Below are 21,381 nucleotides of genomic sequence, written 5' to 3' on the forward strand. Positions count from 1 at the left end.
AAATAATTCTATACTATACCGGCTATCCTGATGTACGATTGACAATAACCCTGCTGGACAAAATAACCTGATGTGAATATATAGATCGATTTTTAATTTTTTGGCATCGAACCTGGAGATAGCCCTAAAGTCCTAAAAGCACAACATGGTGTCTGTGAAACAGCTCTTCAACGGGTACACCCCTACTTAAGGCCTACTTTTAAGGGTAATATCAACAATGCATATTCATCAGACCGCCATCTTGAATGATGTGTGTCACAAGGCAGTTGCCTTGGTTCGTGTATGCTGGAACTATTTTTGATGACGTTCCCAAATCCATATCAGTCTACAGTTTTGCTGCTGATGATATCAAACGTGAAAGCACAATTAGATATCTTGGTGTATTTCTTGAAGAAACCTTGAACTTTATAGGCCATGTAAATCGCAACTGTACAGCCATGTTGAATTACAAACGTCCGAAGATATTTAATCAGAGCAGCCACTGAAATTTACGTTTTGTCTCTAGTTATTTTACATCTGGATTACTGCAATGTCATACTGTATGTTGTAGCTAACAATGAGGTACGTAAGATGCAACGTTTCCAAAACGTGTGTGCAAAACTTGTCTTTAACAGGAGTAAATTTGACAGTTCCAGACAAGCATTGCATGACTTACATTGGTTGCCGGTGAAATCAAAGATTGAGTTTAAGATACTTTTTTCATGCATAGTGGTCACACTTGCAGAGCATCTAGGTATTTAACAGAACTGCGAATAGAGTATGTTCCTAGTTCATATTTAATGATAGAAGTTTCTGTACTATTGGTTCAAAACTGCAGAATGAACTGCCGTTAGCATTATCTTAAAAGTAAAGATTCTTGACATTATTTCAAATGTTTTGAGAATTGTTTTATATGCAGGTGTTAGTTTTTATTTTTGTGTGAGTTTTTACATTTCATCATTTATATTTTCAGGGTTCGTTAAATTAAATGTACAACGCCATTGAATGTGTTATTGTATAGAAACAGGTGTTTAATCAAATAATCAGTTTCAGTTTTATTTTTTTATACGTCATTTAGTGCGTGATTTAGAGAGTCATCTTAAACCCTCAGCTGTGAGATGAATTTTCTAGAACCGATGACATCACTGGAAATCCCCGCCTGGTATGCAAAAATGTTGAAAGACTGTATAATTTATAAAGGAACAAGAAACCAGTACGCAGTACAGCGGCTGATAAATCATATACGTAAGGAGAAGGAATAATCTGATTCTGCTGACTGTACGATTAATAAACCGGATGCGTCGGAGATATAAGTTAAGTTTGTAACATTTAATGTGATTTAAAATGAACAAGAAATCAAGTTTTTATTTTCATTCTTGCTGATGGATAATGTATGAAGTAATATTGAAATACAAGTTTTGATCTAAAAGTGAAAGTGCTTTAAATTTTAATATAATTAATAAATAAAGTAATATCGTTAACATATACTTCAAGAGCATTGTATTACAAGTAACGGATTCCTTCTTTAGATCAACGCGATTATTTAAAAGGCGGCATTTAAGCTACTAGTAGTTTCTTTTATTTTTTCTTAACTATTTTAAAGCTGGAAAATAGATTTATACAATCTGAACAAAGCTTTTCTAGGTAAATTTCTGAATTAGAAAAGCTTAATGCTGCATACTTGTAAGTATTTTATCAGTGGAAATAATGCTCTCAATAACTCTACTAACTCTACAAACTATTGTCATATTGATTACTCCATGTGTTGCAATCAAGTCAAAGTTTCGAATCTTAGACGATAAGATAACTGCTGTCGAGAAGACATTGGGAAGTGAAATGAATCTGATAAAAAACGAATTGCCGAATTTACGTTCAGAATTAGAAGTTGAGAAAGGCAAAATTGCAAACATACATGGTGGACTTGTGGCAGCTAAAGATTGTTCCTGTTATAGTATGTATCTTAATATTTTTATGTATAGTTAAGCAATGAAATATATTGATCTCAGTAACGAAAACGTGTGTTGTTTTTAAACAGTGCGTTTTGTACCGACTGAATTTAATACATTGGTCCTGGTGTTTTTATTTTTCGGTTACAAAAGATAGAATAAGTCGCGGCTAATTTCTAATATCTGATATATCTGCATGTAAAACTAATATAGACAAGAACATTTTATAAGGTTGTTGTAGCCGCCGAAGGAGGTTAATAAACAAGAGGTGAAATTACTGTTCGAGTCTTCTTTGTATATAACTTTATTTGAATACGAAGCATCCGTATAGTAAAAGGGCCTAGTACATTACTTCATATAATCTCGTTATCTAGAGATCGGGTTACAATAAAAAAAGATTTAAAGTTGAACTCTAGTTTTTAGAATGCATGCATTATTACATGTTTTAAGAGAACTATTGATATATTAGAGTGACATACGTCTGGTTGTTTCAAAGTGCAAAATGTCAAATATATTTTTACTGGTAAGAAAATACAACATGGGTATATTGAGTTAAAACATGAAATAAAAAGAAAATTTGTTTGTACTATATGAAAGATCAAAATTTGAATATCTTTCACTCCTAAACATACCATACCTTACATTTTACTTGTGACTATCCACTCGTGAACATATTACATCTGGTGTTCACTCGTGAAAGATATTTCAATCTTACATTCTAACAAACAAGTATTCTCTATTTACTTAGTTCTTATCAAATCTTATTTTCCCAACAGCAGACGACATCCGTCATATGCGAGAGTTACTCCTGCAGAAGGATCTGCGTCATCGCTCTGTTGCTGACAAAATTGACAGTCTGAAAGCAGAGAACGAGTGGATGAAACAAAAGCTCAAAGAACGTCAAACTGCAGCAACTCGGAAGACAGTAAATGTTGGCGACCTTGGTTTTCAACATGAAGACTTTATACAACGCAGTGAAAATTTAGCAAAGGAAAACAAAAAGCGTATCAGACGATTGCAAAAGTCGACAGAAAATCACCTAATGGATATTAGAAAGGCTTTCAAAAATGAGAAGGCTGCCCGTTGGAATGATTCTAAACAAGTCGAAATGATCAGTAAAATTTTGTTTAGTGACATAAATACAATAGAGAGGTCTGGAATCTATGTAGATATGAGACGTCTAAAGGAAAATGACCAAAAAAATTATCGACAAGATTAGAATATCATTTTAAATAAAAGCATTCTTGTCGACCTCATAGTGCTAAGCATGTTTCAATACAGTTGATATGATTTACTCAAAGGTGTAGGATGGCAGTGTGGTATATTTAATGCAATATGCAAATTGTCAAAATTGTATATTATTTAAAGCGGTTAGCATATATTTATTAGAATTACTGTAGTAAAATAAAAGTTGCGATGTGTCCGTGTTTAAAGCATTTGAACCATTTTAGATTAAATTTGGTACCAATATTTCATGCGTATTTCGTCTTAAAACCGGAATACTAAAATATGTCATTCCAAACAAAGCAGCATTATAACATAATAAAATATTGGTTGAAATCGATGCATAGTGATGATAGAAAATATGTTTATAAAAAAATGTAAAATGTGGAAAAATTATTTTGATAATGCTCCTCAAACAGTTAATTTGTGTTCTTCAGTAAAAACGTTATTATGTTCATTGCGTTTTTATGATCTTTGGCTACAGCAAAATATTGGTAATATTGATATGTTTCTAGTTATTGTTATGCAAAGATTAAGAGACAATTTCGTACAAAACTGGCATAGCAGATTAGAAGACTGGTCAAGAGCATTTAATTACTTGTAATCTTTTAGAACAATATCCTGTTTCAAATTTCACGAATATCTAAATATTATGTTTGTGGATAACAAGATGAAACCAGACTACTAAAATATTGAATCCCAATTCGTAAAGACTTGATCATTTAATAAAAACAGCTAAATGCTATCATATATACATGCACGACCGCGATACCAATCTTACACAATTATTTCTTAGTATGTAAGCTTGGTCCTACGCGGCTCCTTCATTTTATGTATTATACAGAGTTTAATTTATTAGACCATTATTGCCTTGCATTTCGTTTCGGCTAGGTTAGTGCGGCCGTTTTCCGTTCTTGAGTCTATACAAACCAAGGTAGCTATCATGGTACCTATCTACTGCCAGAAATGAAGTTCATTTAATGTGACACATTGCTGTTTTATTTATATTTTTATGTTGTTTTTTTTTTCTCAATAAAAAACATTAAGTACTAAATAAAAGTTTGTTATAGTAATTTTTGCTTACCAGTACGTTTCGTTATTAGATTTATTCTCAGCAGTAAGAAATATTGTCCGACAATTTAGATAATTATACACCCTTTGCAATTATTGATATATAATATTTAATTGTAATTGTATCATTATGTCAAAATGTAATATGTCATACCTTCTCCACTTATATATATATTTCACTGTTAGTAATATATTTTATAAATGTATGCCACCATGGAATGCTTTTGAACAAACACGAAACTTGTTACTAAATATTCTTTGTTTATGTTTGAACGTTTGATGTCAGTTCCGATAATTATCTATATAAGTAAGTAATGTTACATTAATTATTAAAATAACATTACCAATGAGTACAGTGCAACAAGTTTAGAATTTTATATGAATCCATCGGCAGTCAAGTGAACCAATTGCCATTTGTTGAAACTTTGCCTGAAAAAAAAACGTTTCATTTACTGTATAAACAATTTTAAATAGTGAATCTGTAGTAGCAAGACCCTGTAAAATCTGACAGTTGATTACGATTGCAGCGTAAAGCACTAGGCTATTTGCTGACAATCATTTATTCTTTGAATGTTATTTCGGCCGGCACAGGAAATTTCTTTTTCTAAATAAGCGATGAATGCATAAGGTGCATACTTTGTAGCCTGTCCGCGTACATGTAGCTTAATATGGAGATCGCAGATAGTTTAAGGGCGCATGTTTCTGCCTGAATGTCCAGCCAGAATTTTGTCACATAAAACGACCCACGAAAGAAATTGTAATGAAAATTCTAACAACCGCGGTTTAGATATGCCTACACACATTAGTAAATTTAAGGCAACATTTCTAAAGCGATATATATAATGAAATATTTGTCCGAATTTGAGAAATTAAAAGGATTGTCTTTCAGAGCTTGTGTTTCTTATTATTCTTTTGATTCATAATTCTGGTCCTTAGATAATAGTCATCGAAATGGAATATGAACACCACCTAGAACGATCAATATTTCAAGGAGACCATCTCAATATAATTTATTGATAATGTGTGTTAAGAAAAACTTGCCCATAAAGCTGTTAAGACCACCACTTTGCGGTGGTGGATATAAATTTGGTTTTGTTCGTCCATCATAGAAAATTTGTGTTATACATATCGCCAAATGTATTTGACCTACATTCAATTACACTTTACCGAAATGTTCTTCAACATTTAATTTAGAAGTTATGCAACTAAAACAAAGTGGTCAAGGTGAGGGAGCTAGTGTGATCACCCTGTGTCCGTCGCCCGTTTTCCGACGTAAACAGTTTCTCTTTAAACATCCCAGAGATCACAATTTGTGATTCTTGGTCAGAATGTTGTTTTTAACAAAATGTAGGACGAGTTTAAAACTGGGTTAAAAGTAGGCCACAAGGTCTCTTAGATGGTTGAAATATTTTATATGGTTTGACAAAGTGACCTAGTTTTTAATCGCAGACAATGAAATTTTAAATTGACCTAGACTTCATATAGACAAATATTCTGAAAAAAAATGCATATAGATCAATCAAGAAAATATTGCCTACCTATAGCTAAGAAGTTGTTTTCTTTTCTATTAAACATTTAAACCTAGTTATTGACCTAAGATAACCGAGTGTTTAACTTGAATCAGAAAAGACAAATTAATTTTATGTAGATGAGGTAGAAATAGACCTTAACAGTGTTAAGAATGTTTTTCTATGGCATGACCGAGTGACCCAGTTTTATATCCTAGATAACCGTATTTTTAATGGTTTCTGCACTTTAGAATTAGAAGTGTTCTGACTAATTTTCATGAAGAAAACATGTCATCTAGAAAGTTAAGAATGTTTTTATATATAAATTACAGACTCCGGTATATACCGGATTAACTAAATTTGAACGAAACATATCTTAAATGTATATATTTTGTAACCATGGTGATTCTAACCGTAACCTTTAGTCAGTATATTATGCATATTATACACTAAACGCGTGCGGACAAGCAAAAATATGCATATTTTTGCCGTGCACTACAATTGATAATTAATTTATGGCATGCGCGGAAGACCGCTCCAACTCTGCAATGAGTTACATCGCCAAGTAGACGCAACACTAGCGTTGTGTCACGTGTCTAAGTCATGTGACCATGGCTTCATTGAATTATGATCAACCCCTTAGTTTTTATGCATTTTTATTCCCTGAAGACAGACCTTCAAGACAATAAAATGTTATTATTACATAGAACATAGTAGATGTGGCATTTAATACCGTCAATCCCATACGGGTATTCGGTGGCGGCTATAAATCTAATAAGCTTAGATATACTGAAAATGATAAGATGTCGTAAAGATAGGTAAGTTTTAACTATTTAAATTGTAAACTATCGGTTGATATTGATTGTTTGATAACGTTTACAATTAAATGTTGTAAAGTGTCCCTTTCGGATCTGTGTTTTATTAAATAGTTTGATGAATAAGTTTGGTCATATTTTCGCCAAATCGTGATAGAACTTCCAGCAATGTGAAATAACTATGTGTAATAAACATAATAAGTTCATCTCGGCCAGTATGAACTGATTTATAAATTGGATTCAAAATTTGATAGACTATTCACAAGTCTGTTGTAAGACTATATACAAAAGAAGAAGATACCAGTATGCAGTGCGGCGCCTGGTTTATTATCGGCGGATACATGAGTCGTCATATAAAGTGTAATCTAATTTTGATTCTTGTATTATTAAAAACCAGATGCGTCTGTAAGTTTCGTTTGTAAAATTTGATGTCAAGAAATCAAACTTTCATTTCATTCTTATTAACGGATAATGTATGAAGTAACATTGAAATACAAGTTTTGATCTAAAGGTGAATGTTCTTTAAATTTTAATATAATCAATGAATAAAGTGATATCGTTTACATATACTTCAAGAGCGTTGTATAAAATTTATTTATATGTGCACTTAGTAAAGGCTTCCTTCTTTAGAGCAACGCAACATATTGTACAGGAGAAGGCATTAAAACTAGTTTCTCTTTTTTCTTAACGGTTTTAAAGTGGAAAATGAATTTATACATCTGAACAAAGTTTTTCTAGGTATTTTTTATTTGAATAAGAAAACCTCATTGCTGCATACTTGCAAGTATTCTATCAGCGGAAATAATGCTCTCAATAACTCTACAGACTATTGTCATATTGACAACTCCATGTGTTGCAATCAAGTCAAAGTTTCGAATCTTGGACGATAAGATAACGGTTGCTGAGAAAACACTGGGAAGTGAAATGAATCTGATAAAAAACGAATTGTCGGATTTACGTTCAGAATTAGAAGTTGAGAAAGACAAAATTGCAAATATACATAGTGGACCTGCAGTAGATCAAGATTGTTCCTGTTATAGTATGTATCTCAATATTTTTTCTTTGCTTTTAAAGTTACAGTAATGAAATATGTTGATCACGATAACGAAAACATGTGTTGTTTTTAAACAGTGCGTTCTGCACCGACTGAATTTAAAACATTGGTCCTGATGTATTTATATTTCTGCTTGAAAATGTAGAACGAGTCGCGACTGATTCCTAAAATCTTTCGTGCATGTAAAAGTAATACAGAAAACAACATTTTATAAGGTTATTGTAGCCGCCGAAGTATGTTAAGAAACAACAGGGTTAAATTACTGTTCAAGTCTTCTTTGTATATAACTTTATTTGAATACGATGCATCTGTATAGCAAAGTACGAAAGACCGGTAGGGGCAATTCATCTTCATGAATTCACGATCTTCATGAATTCACGATTTTAACTTCATAAATGCACGATTACAACTTCATGAATTCACATATTCACGATTTCAACTTCACGAATTCTCTGTTTCAACTTTACAAATTCACAATTTCAACTTCATGAAGTCTCTATTTCAACTTCACGAATTCAACCTTTCAACTTCACTTCAAGAATTCACGTTTTGAACTTTACAATTTCAACTTCATGAAGTCACTATTTCAACTTCACGAATTCACAATTTTAACTTCACTAATTCAACTTCATGAATTCGCGTTTTGAACTTTACGATTTCAACTTCACCAATTCTCGATTTCAACGTCACGAATTCACAATTTCAACTTCATGAATTCATTTTTTCTTGGTCATGTGACGCAAAACAACTGTGACCTGACAAATCTGTCTACCGAGGCACGTGCGTAGAAGAGGAGAAAATTTATTTATTTTTGTTCTACACATAAAGTTCATATGCAATATTGAAAGTAGAACAATCTTGCAATTACGCATATTCTCTATTTGGATTGCTATTTTATTTATTTTTGACGTACAATTGAAAGTATTGTGGAACTTTAAAAGCGAATTTATAAGGAATACAATGTTGTTTTGTTTGTTACCTAATTTGCATGTCGCCTTTTTAAAAATGATCTTCAGATGATTAGATCTATTATCAGTTAACCGACTGGAAATATAAAATATGTTTATATTATGTTATTTTATCATACTTATTTTTAGTAATATTTTCCATGAAATCTTACAGAAAAAACTTCTATCTGTTTTTGTTGAAAAAAATGATACATTGTTAAATACATATTAAAGCAAGTCACTTTTCTTTATTTTAGTTTTGATACATACTTATTTCAAGCTTAAAATTTCATTTTTGTCCAAAGCATCCAGTACTGAACTTATAGTTTTATTCACAGATAAGCTGTATTTCATGAATTATGGACAAAACAAATTCTTATCTGTCATCATAATAAATCACGTGTATATAGATAAATCCTAACCAAGTTATTCAGTGAATAAAGTTTTGGTGTAAGGCCTTCCTTTTGTCTATATAAAAGCAAAGTTAGTATTTGGATTTAATTAATTTACCAAGTATAGTAACAAAAAGTGAGTAATTAAAAAATACAATGAAGGCAGATAAACAAATTAAGCCAGCACAACAAGGCTAATATGTCTCTAGACTATGCTCTGAATCTTCTGTGATGCAAATATATTTGCACCTTTTTGTCTTTCAAGTCCAAATCAAAGAAAAATCCTGTCAACACTCTAGAAGTCACATTTTCTGTTTGATTTTCCTAAGATATTGTCAGAATTTTTGTCTCTCTGTAATCTAGGCCAAGTTTAAAACCAGATTACCAGAAGCAGAAATCTAGCTAGATCACTAGATTAAATCATATAAAAACCTTGTAAACATTCTTAGAGGCCACATATTCAATTCGATCTGTTTAGAAAATTTCAAACTTGTGGTTCTACTAAACCTTGGCCAAGGTCGAACTAGACAGCCTGAGTTCAGGATCTAGGTCATTAGGTCAGATCATTAATGAAAAACTTTGTGAACACTCTAAAGGCCACATTTTCTTAATACTTCGTCAGAATGTTTGTCTATGAAGTCTAGGCCAACTTCAAACCTGTTTGTAAAAGCCAGGTCAGATCATAGAAAAATATATTCTTAACACTCAAAAGGCCATATTGTCTGCATGATCTTGATGAGATATGGTTTGAATGTTTGTCTGTTTAAAATCTAGTATAAATGTATTACTGGGTCACGTGGGAAAGAACGAAGTCATTTGGTCAAATCGTTAATACTGTAGAGACCGTTGTTTTTCAACTCATCATGTTTTTTGTCAGAATGTTTATCTGTAGGGAATCTAAAGATATAAAGTTTAAAAGTGGGATACTTGGGGTCAAAATATTTGTCATTACGCCAAATTATTGAAAAACTTGGTTAATGATCAACCTGATGTACATAAACAAAGTAAGAATGTTTGTCTCTAAGAAATCTAGGCCAAACTGGATACTATGCTATCTAGGGTAAGAGCAAGGCCAGCTAGCCCTTTTCAAAGATATGCTCTTTTTCAACCATAGTTTCTGTTTAGTTTATGCATAATTTATTTTAGGTTGATTGTGAAAGAAGTTCTACAACTTATATTATTTACTCTCGACTCCTCATTCCTGATGAAATCCATTGCCACGAGAATATGAGAGAAGAGGCCAGTTTCCCTTTTAATGTTGAGCGCCAAGCAAGGGAGCTACTGGTACCATTTTTCATGTCTTTGGTACGACGCGGCCGGGGATCGAACCCACGACCTTCCGCACTCGAAGCGGATACTCTACCACTAGGCTATCGAGAAGCTTTTATTTGTAAGCCAGCATTGGGTGGAAATATTTCAAGTTTTCTAACATGCTGTCATTTGACAATTCTTTTCAAATGTTATGGGATGAGTTGAAGTCGAATCGATTCCCGATTGAGTCAGTGCCTTATTTCATATTAGGCATCTATATAATTCCTTGCCTATATGATAATGACTGACAAAATACTGAATATGACTGGCCAATAGGCGGTTATAGTGAATAGAATTCACAAATTTTTGTAAGGAAAACAGAGGGAAAAATACGATTTCAAATAAGTTCTGTTTTTAACAAACGATATAATGTTGTCGTTCCACCAATATGAAGTCCGGTCCGTTTTAAGCCGATAAATAAATTAAATGATATAATCATACTAGGAACACTAAGAATTGATACATTTATGTAAGGCAAACAGGAAAATATAATAACGATTTCAAATAAGTTCTGTTTAGTACATACCATACAATTTACTCTATTTGAGATGTGATATACAGATTAAAAGGTACCCTCTGTACTGTCAATTTCTTTTCTTGTATGCTAAGGCCATACCAAATATTGATTAATAGTTCTTCGGAAAATTTTCAAAAAAAATTGGAGCGGGCGAGCGAAATTTTTATTTTATTTTTTTTTTCTCAATTTTGATTTTTCAGAGGCGGGTAGATTTTACATGGAGCGAGCGGGCTTTTTTTATTTTTTTCCCAGCTTGGACCCTTGAGGAGGCGGTTATGATTATACATGAAGTTAACATTTCTTTAGAAATAACACAGAAATCAAACATTTACAGTGTGGGTAACACAGTATATAGCTTTTCTATTATGTTTTAAAGACTACATGAATGATTTTGCAAATAAATTCTTGCCAAACCTCACTGAATCACTTTGTTTTTTTTTAGTTATAATTTCTAAGGGATGAGTGTCTTATTTTTAATTTTGATTTTTCTACATTAATCTGAAGGCCTGCCTATTTAACGGCACAGCATGAGGAATATTTAAGAAAAAACAGGCACATGTGTGGAATAACATTTCTTCTGAAGCACAGTTAGATGGCTTCGGCACATGAACAACTTTGTGCCCCTAGTGGAACTCTAACCCATAGAGGTGAAGGGAAGTAACAAACCACTTGACCAGTGAGACCAAACAGAGTTGGTCATACAGATGCTTCGACATTGCTCGAATCCCTTTGGAATAATTTCTTAACAGATCAAGCTAGCTTATGTTTTTGTGGTGGAGATTCATTTCAGGCAAAAATGATAACAAGACTGACAAAGAATGATCCCAATATGGCCACCCTTAAAGTGTTATATGGCCACCCTTAAAGTGTTATATGGCCACCCTTAAAGTGTTGTTTGTTTTGCTTTGACTGAACTAGAAATTTAGAGTTGGGGAGGTCTGTTTTTTTCCAGTTTTTTTTTCGTTCTATTAATTCATCGATCCTGTATCACCCATATTTCTAAACAGACGTCTAAGCTTACTCCATAACGATTCGATCCGTTGATTAGATGTGCTTTTGCCAACAACAAAATTTTTGTCCGCTGCATGACCATTGCCATATCCTAGTTTGAAGAATATTTGCAATTGACAGACAGTGACATTTTCTGTTCGATTATCACTTTTAATTATTGTTGGCTCAATCTCGCCTAAGCTAGTTATGGCTTTCAAGAAATATTTAGCAATTACATGTGGGCCATTATTACTGGTTGTAACCTCAAGCCAAAGAATTTTCCGACCGAATCCGTCTACAGCCCCATGTATGACAAAACCAAAGGGCTCCATCATGTCGTATCCATCGATGTGCCATGCGAAGTTTGGACCCAAACACGAATATTTCCACCGAAGAAGTCGCCTTCGTTTCCTTCTTTCCACTCAATTTGGATCTTCTATCCGCATTAACGGGATCACTATAGACGGATGTTCAGTAAGAGTATACTTTATTTTAGTTCTCCTTCACATAACATTATACCCTATACATTTTCCACTTCCAGATATAATAGTTCTGCAAGAATCGCACAAGTAATATCATCCGTATCTGATGCGGGTGTTCTTTTGTGTAAACTTTGTCTCTTAATAATTCTTTTCGCTGCCTATAACTAAGTGTTATTTCACGAATTAACACAAGACTAGCAAGTGTAAAATATTGAACGATCAAACTCCGCATTGTTTTTCGATTGACAATATAGTCTCCCATTGCTCGTTCTGGTTATGTCGTTAAAATGGCATCAACATCTCCAATAAGATGTATGTTAACAATAATTACGAATCATTATTTTGCTTTATAGCCTGTGCTGTCGTTCTATTCATGTGTTGTAAGTATTATTTCTTCTGACTATGAAAGTTGCCCATAGACAAACAGACAGAGGAACAAATGGACAGATAGTCTTATGACTGCAACTGTTCCAACTTTTTTGGATATAAACATAAAATTTATTTCTTCAAATGAATTGTTCTATATTTTTTTCAACTGTTCTGACAAATTAATAAAAAAGACATAATTCAAACTGATATTACCGGGCAAGAAGCACTTACAAGAGAAAACACTCGTTTCAGTAACATATTGAAAAAAATAATGGCGACAAATGACGTCACAGTCTCGTAGCAAATAAATCTTAAATTCACGAATTAAAATTGTGAATTCGTGAAGCTGAAATAGAAAATTCATGAAATTGAAATCGTGAAGTTCAAAATGTGAATTTATGAAGTTGAAATCGTCAATTCGTGAACCTGAAATTATGAATTCGTGAAGTTGAAATCGTAAGTTCATGAAGTTGAATTCGTGAAGTTACAGTCGTGAAATCATGAAGTTGAAATGTCTCTACCGGTCATTTTTACAAAAGGGCCTACGGATCGGATTACGATCAATAACGATTTAAAGTTTAACTTTAATTCTTAGAATATACGTTTTAATTAAATGAATTTCAGTGATTATTTTTATATTTACATCTGGTTGATTCAAAGTGCAAACTATCAAATATAATTTTACTGGTAAGAAAATACATCACGGGTAAATTTAGCCAAAGCATGAAATAAAAAGAAAAAAATGTTGTTTTTTTATGTGAAAAATATCTTTCAATCATGAACACACCATATCTTACATTTTCCCTTTTGGCTATGCCACTCATGAACATTTTACATCTGGTGTTCACTCGTGAAAGATATTTCAGCCTTACACTCTAACAAACAAATATCCTAAATTTACATAATTCTTACTAAATCTTATTTTCCCAACAGCAGACGACATCCGTCATATACGAGAGTTACTCCTGCAACAGGATCTGCGTCATCGCTTTGTTGTTGACCAAATTAACAGTCTTAGAGAAGAAAACGACCGGATGAAACAAAAGTTCAAAGAACGTCAAACGGCAGCAACTCAGAAGACAGTAAATGTTGGTGACCTTGATTCTCAACTTGAAGACTTTATACAACGCAGTAAAAATTTAGCAAAGAAAAACAAAAAACGTATCGGAAGATTGCAGAAGGCGACAGAAAATCACCTACTGGATATTAAAAAGGCTTTCAAAAATGAGAAAGTTGCCCGTTGGAATAATTCCAGACATATCGCAATGATTAATAAGACCTTGTTTAGGGACAGAAACACAGTAGCTAGGCCTGGAATCTATGTAGATATAGACCGTCTAAAGGAAAAAGATAAACTGTTTATCACAAAGGTTTCAACGTTGACACAACAAATAAAGAAACTGAAGAAAGTATGTAAAGCTGCCATCAACCGCCCTTAATCTAGAACTAAAATATCATTTTCAATAATAGCATTCTTATATTTGCTAAGATTAACGCACGTCCGCTTGTTTTTTCATCAAATAATTGGGTTTCTATTGTATTTCGAACTCTACGGATATGCGCATGCTTCAGTTCTATGTCTATGCCACACTAGGTTTTGCGTTTTAGCGTCGTAGACTTTTGAATGTGCATATTTTGATAATTGAATGACGTCATTTCTTGTCGATTTTTTTTAATAATTATGATGAAATTAGGCTTTTTCGGGGGCTTTTAACCAAAGAAAACGGCTCATTGTGAAAAAATTCATAAATGCTTGGTTATACATGTTTCACAAATTATTTTATACTCAAATAAATCTTGTTCGAGCTGTTTTTGTTGCAAACTTGTACTTCAAACAATTTCGGACGCAAACTTTTTCTTGCAAAATAGTGTTCAACTCTTAGAACATATTTATTGTGTTACATGTATAAAATTAGTCCTGATCAGCTTTGTACATTTTGTGCAGTGTCACGTAGGCATAGGAAATACAGATCAATATGATTGTGCCTCTAATAATCCTACCTGTTCTGTATTACAAAAGTTCTTTTATTTTGACATTTTGATACAAGCAAAATTGTATTATCTTCACTATAAAATACTTACTGATGTTTCATTTTATTATCGGCTTGTTAAAAGTTATTTTTTACCATATGTAAGCTGAAAAAAATCTTAAGAAGTAAGTTTATAAGAATAAATCAAGCACGTATGAATAACTCCAACATGTATTTGTTGTCCAAATAGGTATAATTCCACTCGATTGTGTAATTGCAAGGAAAGTAAACTAATAGACAGTACTGGCCTAAGGCAAGAGTTGTCATTCTTTGCGGATCACAATTTTAAACTTTTGTTATTGATATTACCAAAACTATCGTAAAATTCACAGTTCTGGTTATTTAAAGGACTTAGAAATCAGTTAGAACTATACTTTATTTTATGTATTTCTATCGTTAAATACTTTAGGTTCTGCCTCTATATCACATAGACTTTCAAAATCTGTTGAGATCAAACAAGCTGTAATATTGTTAATATCTTTCTTCATACTGGCTCTCATATTTTCTCAGATAACCATATAGATTATCTCAACAGACTTATGCGATTCTAAGATGATATAACCTCTCAAGAAGAGTGATTAGTACCACCTGTCAATAGCCAGCAATAAGATTAGTTTCAAATTACCTGTACCAGATGTTTAATTTTCTCTAGAGTTGAAAGAAAGCAAAGTCTTTACCGAATAAATTTGTTTTAAACACATAAAATAAATCTGATAGTCAATCAAATTGGAGGAAACGGTCCAAAAAAAGAAACACTCATATCTATTTAATTTACATTTTAAAGATTAATCAATTGTGAAAGGTAAAGTTGATTTACACCTAATTATAAAATCTGCGCATCTTCACACGATTTTGAATAATAATGTAATAATATAAACTTCAGCTAAAGATCCGTATAAACGTTCTTCTTGTTAAAATACCACCCCATTGCACCCTTCAAAACTGTAGGTTTTTTTTTTTTGTTGTTGTTGTTGTTGTTTTTTGTTTTTTCGGGGGGCGGGGAGGGGGAGCTCCGTGTTCAACTGGTTAAGTTCGCTGTCTTAAAATCACTTGCACATCATCGATGTTGGTTCGAGCCTCACTCGGGAGGGAGGGGGCGGGGGGTAAATTCTTCATGTGAGGAAGCAATCCAGCTGTGCCCACTTGTAATGAAATAATGCACGGAGGGGCACCTGGGGTCTTCCTCCACCATAAAAAGCTGGAAAGTCGCCACATGACCTATAATTATGTCGGCACGACGTAAAACCCAACAAAAAAGTAAATAAATAAATTCAAAACGACTTTTAGCAACATTATGGGTTTCCTTAAACAGCTCTGAAACCTAAAATGTCTTAAATTACTAATTGCTATAACACTCATGCTTCTTCTTACATTGTCAGATCTCATCCAGCTGACTTACGGAAGGTCGGTGATTCTACCAATGTACCCGCTCCTGATGAAATAATGCACGGTGGGGCACCTTTGTTTTTCCTCCACCATCAAAGCTGGGATGCCGCCATATGACCTATAATTGTGACGGTGCGACAAAATACATTGTCAGATCATAATGTATAATGCAATAAAACAAATCTCGGGTCAAATTTAGCATGAACCGTATGTTTTTGTCTGAAAAAAGTATTCCCCCTTTCAGATTCAAGGTGGTTATTGGCAAAATAACTGATATCCTGAAATAGTTCTGATTACAACTGAGGTATTTTGTCTGAATTTCGCATAAAATGTTTGCTCATGAGAAAGCTGAAAATACAAGTCCCATAACTCTGATGGCTTTTTATTCAAAATTGTCTTCCTTTGTAACTGTATTTGATTTCTCACGTTTTATCTATTTAAGATAATGATATTTAATATAGGCCATGTTTGGTGACCCATATTTTGTTCCCAACCTTTCTGACAGGTTCAAAATAATGTACCTAGGTTTCATCACATGTAACAACACTTGCAAAAACTTGTTGTCGTCTTAGAAATCTTTTGGCAGTTTCCACACGTAGCTTTTTTGGTCGTCAGTAAAAAGATGGGATACCCACCTAGCAGAAATCTTTCTTTCAATATTTTTTTTAAATAAAATGAACTGTTGATAATGAAATGCCAAAAATGCGTGCAATATCGCGCACAGTATATCAAGCATAATTTTGAAAAATTTCTGTGATTTTCAAAACATTTTGGTACACGTTGCTGTCTTTAGCCGACCTGATTTTGGGGCATTTTCAACAGATTCCACACCACAATCAAATTTCTTTTTCCACCTGCGAATCGTCTCATAAGACACCTTACTAGACCCATAAACACGGGTTATTATGACAAAAAGCTCTTTCAAAGGACAACCGAGTTTGCTGCGAACTTTTATATATGACCGAATTTGTTCAGTATTTGTTATTCGTTTTTCAACCATTTTTGCTACAGTGCTCAACGACTATCCTAATTGAAATAGCGACAACTCGGTAAAACGGTTATTGAATGGATACATGTATATACCATTGTGTAGATATTGAACAGAGATATAGTAGTCGCAACTTGACCGCGATGGTTGACCTTACGCAGATTATTCATATCGATTATTTCATTGTAGAAATCAAGGGTGCTTAGGGCAGCCGTGTATATTTATATGGAATTAGTTTGTATACAGTTCAGTATCAAAGTATATATACTTACATTTGATCAGTTAAAACTTTCCAATACACTAACTTGTAATTACACAAATTTATATTTCCCTTTTCTCGTGCAGCTCATGTTTTACGTACACTCCTTTTCAATAATAAGCTGTGCCTCGTTATCTATTATAATACAAAGGTCAACCATCGGGGTCAACTTGCGTCCACTATATCAGCTGTATAAATTCCTCGTGGAAATGGCGTGTCACCACAATACACAATACTTTTCGAACACTCCTCGTATGTTCGTATTACATATTATACGTCAGCTTCAACGATAGGTTAAAGCCACTGGTATCTTGTAAATTTAAGACATTTCTATACGAGGGTCCTGCATAAAATTATGTTAATAATGGGCTTCCATATTTTACTCCCAGGTATTTTTGGCTTGGAGCTACGGCTCCAAGTCTTTATATTGTTTTCGGTTTTGCCTCCTAGTCGTATCTACTACATGAAGCCGGGGTTGCAGTATATATCCAAGAGGCAGGATGTAAAGGAGTCTACCGATTGGTAACAACTAAATGCTTCGGTCCAACGGGTGTTTGCGTTTAATGACAGTCTATTATCAATTCGAGGGTGTTTCATGAACACAAATGTGGTAACAAAATGTAAATCGATAAGATATATGAGGATTTTATTGAAAATGAAAATTGTTTCATTTCTGACTTTACATATTTCAATTATTTTAGTTTCTATTGTAAAGAATTTATGGACATTTATACATGACATAGTAAGTATATATCTGAAATAATTTAATCTGCCAAATGGGTATCTCAGAGGAAACTTTGCCGCCAGTTTCTGTGCTTACGTTATGACCGAACCAATTAGTGTTTAATCTGTATGGTTTTAGACTACTTCAGTTTTCACCGCTTAGTCATGTTTGCGAAAAGACACAGTTCTCACCTGTGTACAAGGCTTCAGGTGTGTTTGTATAAGTACAGAGTTAGGTTTCTTCTATGTTAGCCTATATTATATACATGTCACACACATTTTTTGAACCTAGGGCAATAATTTGAACAACTACGGTAGAAATTACAAATCTGGTGTCATGCGGTAGTTTTTTCGGACGGGTCGATATTTACCCCAATACCGTGCCAATTTGGTTGTTCCTAATCCCCGTACCGCACATCCGTATTCGGGAAAATGGCTGAAACCTACATCTATGACATCAAAATACTTCAGAAACACGTAAAAACCCGCTTATTAAGAAATCTGCCGTTTGATAATTTGATATATTTCTAGGTCACATTGATGTCTAAACACTGAAAGAGTTTCCGCAGCATTTGTTGAGAAGCCTTTAACCTGCACCCTTCAAACTTAGTGGGGTGATTGGTCAAATGCAGTAGAGTACCCATATTGCTTTTAAGATCAACATGTTAAAGGTTAAGGATGCAGCAGCCTGAATGATTCCTCTCTGTTTCTTCCTTAAAAATGCAGAAAAAAAAACAGTTTCTTCATAGTTTATTCCAGATGTTCCTCAGGTGAGCGACCTAGGGTCATTTGATCTTCTTGTTAACTATTTTTGCCTTAAGCTGTGCACAAAAACAGAATTTGTCAGAGATTTTGGCTGAATATATGCCATTGTTTGAAATAAAAATTGATCACGTATTTCGTAGTCCTACCAACCTGCGTTCTATTAATGCACGCCACACCCCACCTCGTTGTAATTTAATTTAAGCCAAATCTAATATGCTGACCTACAAATTTTCTTTTTGTTTTAGATTAGATAGACATAGGCAAATACACGTGCAGAGTTTGATTATTATATTATATGAACTGAATTTATAATTTGGCTTCAAAATCTGATAGACTGTATACAAGTCTGTTGAAAGACTGTATACAAAGGAAGAAGAACTCAGCATGCAGTGTGGCGCCTGGTTAATTATCGACGGAAACATGAGTCGTCAGATAAAGTGTAATCTAATTTGATTCTTGTATTATTAAAAACCACATGCGTCTGTAAGTTTCGTTTGTAAAAATCAAACTTTCATTTTCATTCTTGCTGATGGATAATGTATGAAATAACATTGAAATACAAGTTTTGATCTAAAAGTGAAAGTGCTTTAAATTTTAATATAATCAATAAATAAAGTAATATCGTTAACATATACTTCAAGAGCGTTGTATTACATTTATCTTTATGTGCACTTAGTAAAGGCTTCCTTCTTTAGATCAATGCAATTGTACAAAAGAAGGCATTAAAACTAGTTTCTCTTTTTTTAACGATTTTAAAGCTGGAAAATAGATTTATACATCTGAACAAAGCTTTTCTAGGTAAATATCTGAATTAGAAAACCTCATTGCAGTAAACTTGTAAGTATTCTATCAGCGAAAATAATGCTCTCAATAACTCTACTAACTCTACAGACTATTGTCACATTGATAACTCCATGTATTGCAATCAAGTCAAAGTTTCGAATCTTAGACGATAAGATAACTGCTGTCGAGAAAACATTGGGAAGTGAAGCGAATCTGCTAAAAAACGAATTGTTGGATTTACGTTCAGAATTAGATGTTGAGAAAGTCAAAATTGCAAACATACATAGTGGACTTGCAGTAGATAAAGATTGTTCCTGTTATAGTATGTATTTTAATATTTTTATCTTTGCTTTTATAGTTACAGCAATGAAATATATTGATCTCGACGATGGTTATAAACAGTGCGTTCTGCACCGACTGAATTTAATACATTGGTCCTGATGTATTTATTTTTCTACTAGAAAATATAGGATGAGTCGCGGCTGATTCCGAAAATCTGTCGTGCATGTAAAGCTGATATAGGCAAGAACATTTAAGCGCCAAAGAAGGTTAATAAACAGCAGGGTTAAATTAATTTTCGAGTCACTTTGTATATAACTTTATTTGAATACGATGCATCCGTATAGCAAAAGTACGAAAGACCTGTAGGGACATTTCAGCTACATGAATTCACGACTGTATCTTCATGAATTCACGATTTCAACTTCATAAATTCAAGATTTCAACTGCATGAATTCAGAATTCACGATTTCAACTTCACGAATCCACTATTTTAACTTCACGAATTCATGATTTCAACTTCATGAATTCACGTTTTCAACTTCACGAATTCACGATTTCAGCTTCACAAACTCACGATTTCAACTTCATGAGTTCACGTTTTGAACTTCACGATTTCAATTTCATGAATTCACGTTTTGAACTTCACTAATTTACTTCATGAATTCACTATTTCAACTTCACAAATTCACGATTTCAACTTCACTAATTCAACTTCATGAATTCGCGTTTTGAACTTCACGATTTCAACTTTACGAGTTCACGATTTCAACTTCACGAATTCACAATTTGAACTTCACGAATTCACGATTTCAACTTCACGAATTCACGATTTCAACTTCTTGAATTCATTTCTTCTTTGTTATGTGACGACAAACATTTCTTCTTTGTCACGTGCGTAGAAGAGGAAAAATTGTCGTTTGGAGGTTTGTTTCTTTATTTAGTTTTAAATGTGTATTTTCTAGATTAATTTAAAAAAAAAATACGAAAAAACATTACCATCTTTGGTTTGGTTTTGGTTTTACGCCATTTTCAACATTATTTCATTATTTGCAGTGCAAACAATTTTAGATAAAATGCATATTTTATGCTGGACTTGAAACTATAATTTGTTACGTGTTTCAGTTGGCAAAAAATGTTCCAATTAACAAAAGAAAACTGTATGGCCATGGGGCAGCAGCCCTACCCTAGGTTCCAGTTTAGGCTCATGTCACAGGGTAAGACAAAATATGCATTCAGACCGGGACTCGAACCCGGGCCTCGGAGTACAGTTCCGATCCTCTAACGACTGAGCTAATATACATTTTCTCCCCCCGTCCTATGCCGTGGCACTCACATACTGGCAAAATACTAGTGAAATTTTCGGATTGCAAGATGTCTTAAAGTGGGGTAGCAGCTGTGATACTCAATGGTTTTGGGGATGACATATGTAGATCGAGTGTTAACTGAATTTTAGTTGGTAAGACTAAAGTAGTTAAAGCAAAATTTAAAAAAAAGTTCAACATTAAGACCGACCAGAAATAGACAGAATTAGATACCTCTGGCTTTTTTTGTGTCGGCTAA

The 21,381-nt window shown here is 33.4% G+C and overlaps 2 protein-coding genes across 4 annotated transcripts; both read left to right on the forward strand.

The window, feature by feature from the left end:
- Positions 1 to 1,091: 1,091 nt before the first annotated feature.
- Positions 1,092 to 5,110, forward strand: LOC123531844 (uncharacterized). 2 transcript variants are annotated; one of them, XM_053517070.1, is made up of 2 exons: positions 1,092 to 1,930; positions 2,705 to 5,110. In XM_053517070.1, the coding sequence occupies exons 1-2, from the start codon at positions 1,687 to 1,689 to the stop codon at positions 3,142 to 3,144; spliced, it is 684 nt and encodes a 227-aa protein (XP_053373045.1). In that variant the 5' UTR covers positions 1,092 to 1,686; the 3' UTR covers positions 3,145 to 5,110. The 2 variants fall into 2 exon arrangements, with proteins under 2 accessions (XP_053373045.1, XP_053373044.1); XM_053517069.1 differs by having other exon boundaries at positions 1,114 to 1,930; positions 2,702 to 5,110.
- A 1,746-nt stretch (positions 5,111 to 6,856) lies between these two features.
- LOC123531843 (uncharacterized) lies at positions 6,857 to 14,803 on the forward strand. Of its 2 annotated transcripts, none has more exons than XM_045313120.2 (2): positions 6,857 to 7,582; positions 13,542 to 14,803. In XM_045313120.2, exons 1-2 carry the CDS (start codon positions 7,348 to 7,350, stop codon positions 14,042 to 14,044), a joined length of 738 nt encoding a protein of 245 aa, XP_045169055.2. In that variant the 5' UTR covers positions 6,857 to 7,347; the 3' UTR covers positions 14,045 to 14,803. The 2 variants fall into 2 exon arrangements, with proteins under 2 accessions (XP_045169055.2, XP_045169054.2); XM_045313119.2 differs by having other exon boundaries at positions 6,868 to 7,582; positions 13,539 to 14,803.
- Positions 14,804 to 21,381: the final 6,578 nt, after the last annotated feature.

Source organism: Mercenaria mercenaria, chromosome 11 (genome assembly GCF_021730395.1).
Source record: "Mercenaria mercenaria strain notata chromosome 11, MADL_Memer_1, whole genome shotgun sequence".
In the NCBI taxonomy this organism is placed as follows: Eukaryota; Metazoa; Mollusca; class Bivalvia; order Venerida; family Veneridae; genus Mercenaria; species Mercenaria mercenaria.

Excerpts from the sequence above, each read along its gene's own strand:
- LOC123531844 (XM_053517069.1), top strand. The coding sequence starts at position 1,687 with ATGCTCTCAATAACTCTACTAACTCTACAAACTATTGTCATATTGATT. Across the intron at positions 1,931-2,701 it reads TAAAGATTGTTCCTGTTATA|CAGACGACATCCGTCATATG; the intron begins GTATGTATCTTA and ends TTTTCCCAACAG.
- LOC123531843 (XM_045313119.2), top strand. The coding sequence starts at position 7,348 with ATGCTCTCAATAACTCTACAGACTATTGTCATATTGACAACTCCATGT. Across the intron at positions 7,583-13,538 it reads TCAAGATTGTTCCTGTTATA|CAGACGACATCCGTCATATA; the intron begins GTATGTATCTCA and ends TTTTCCCAACAG.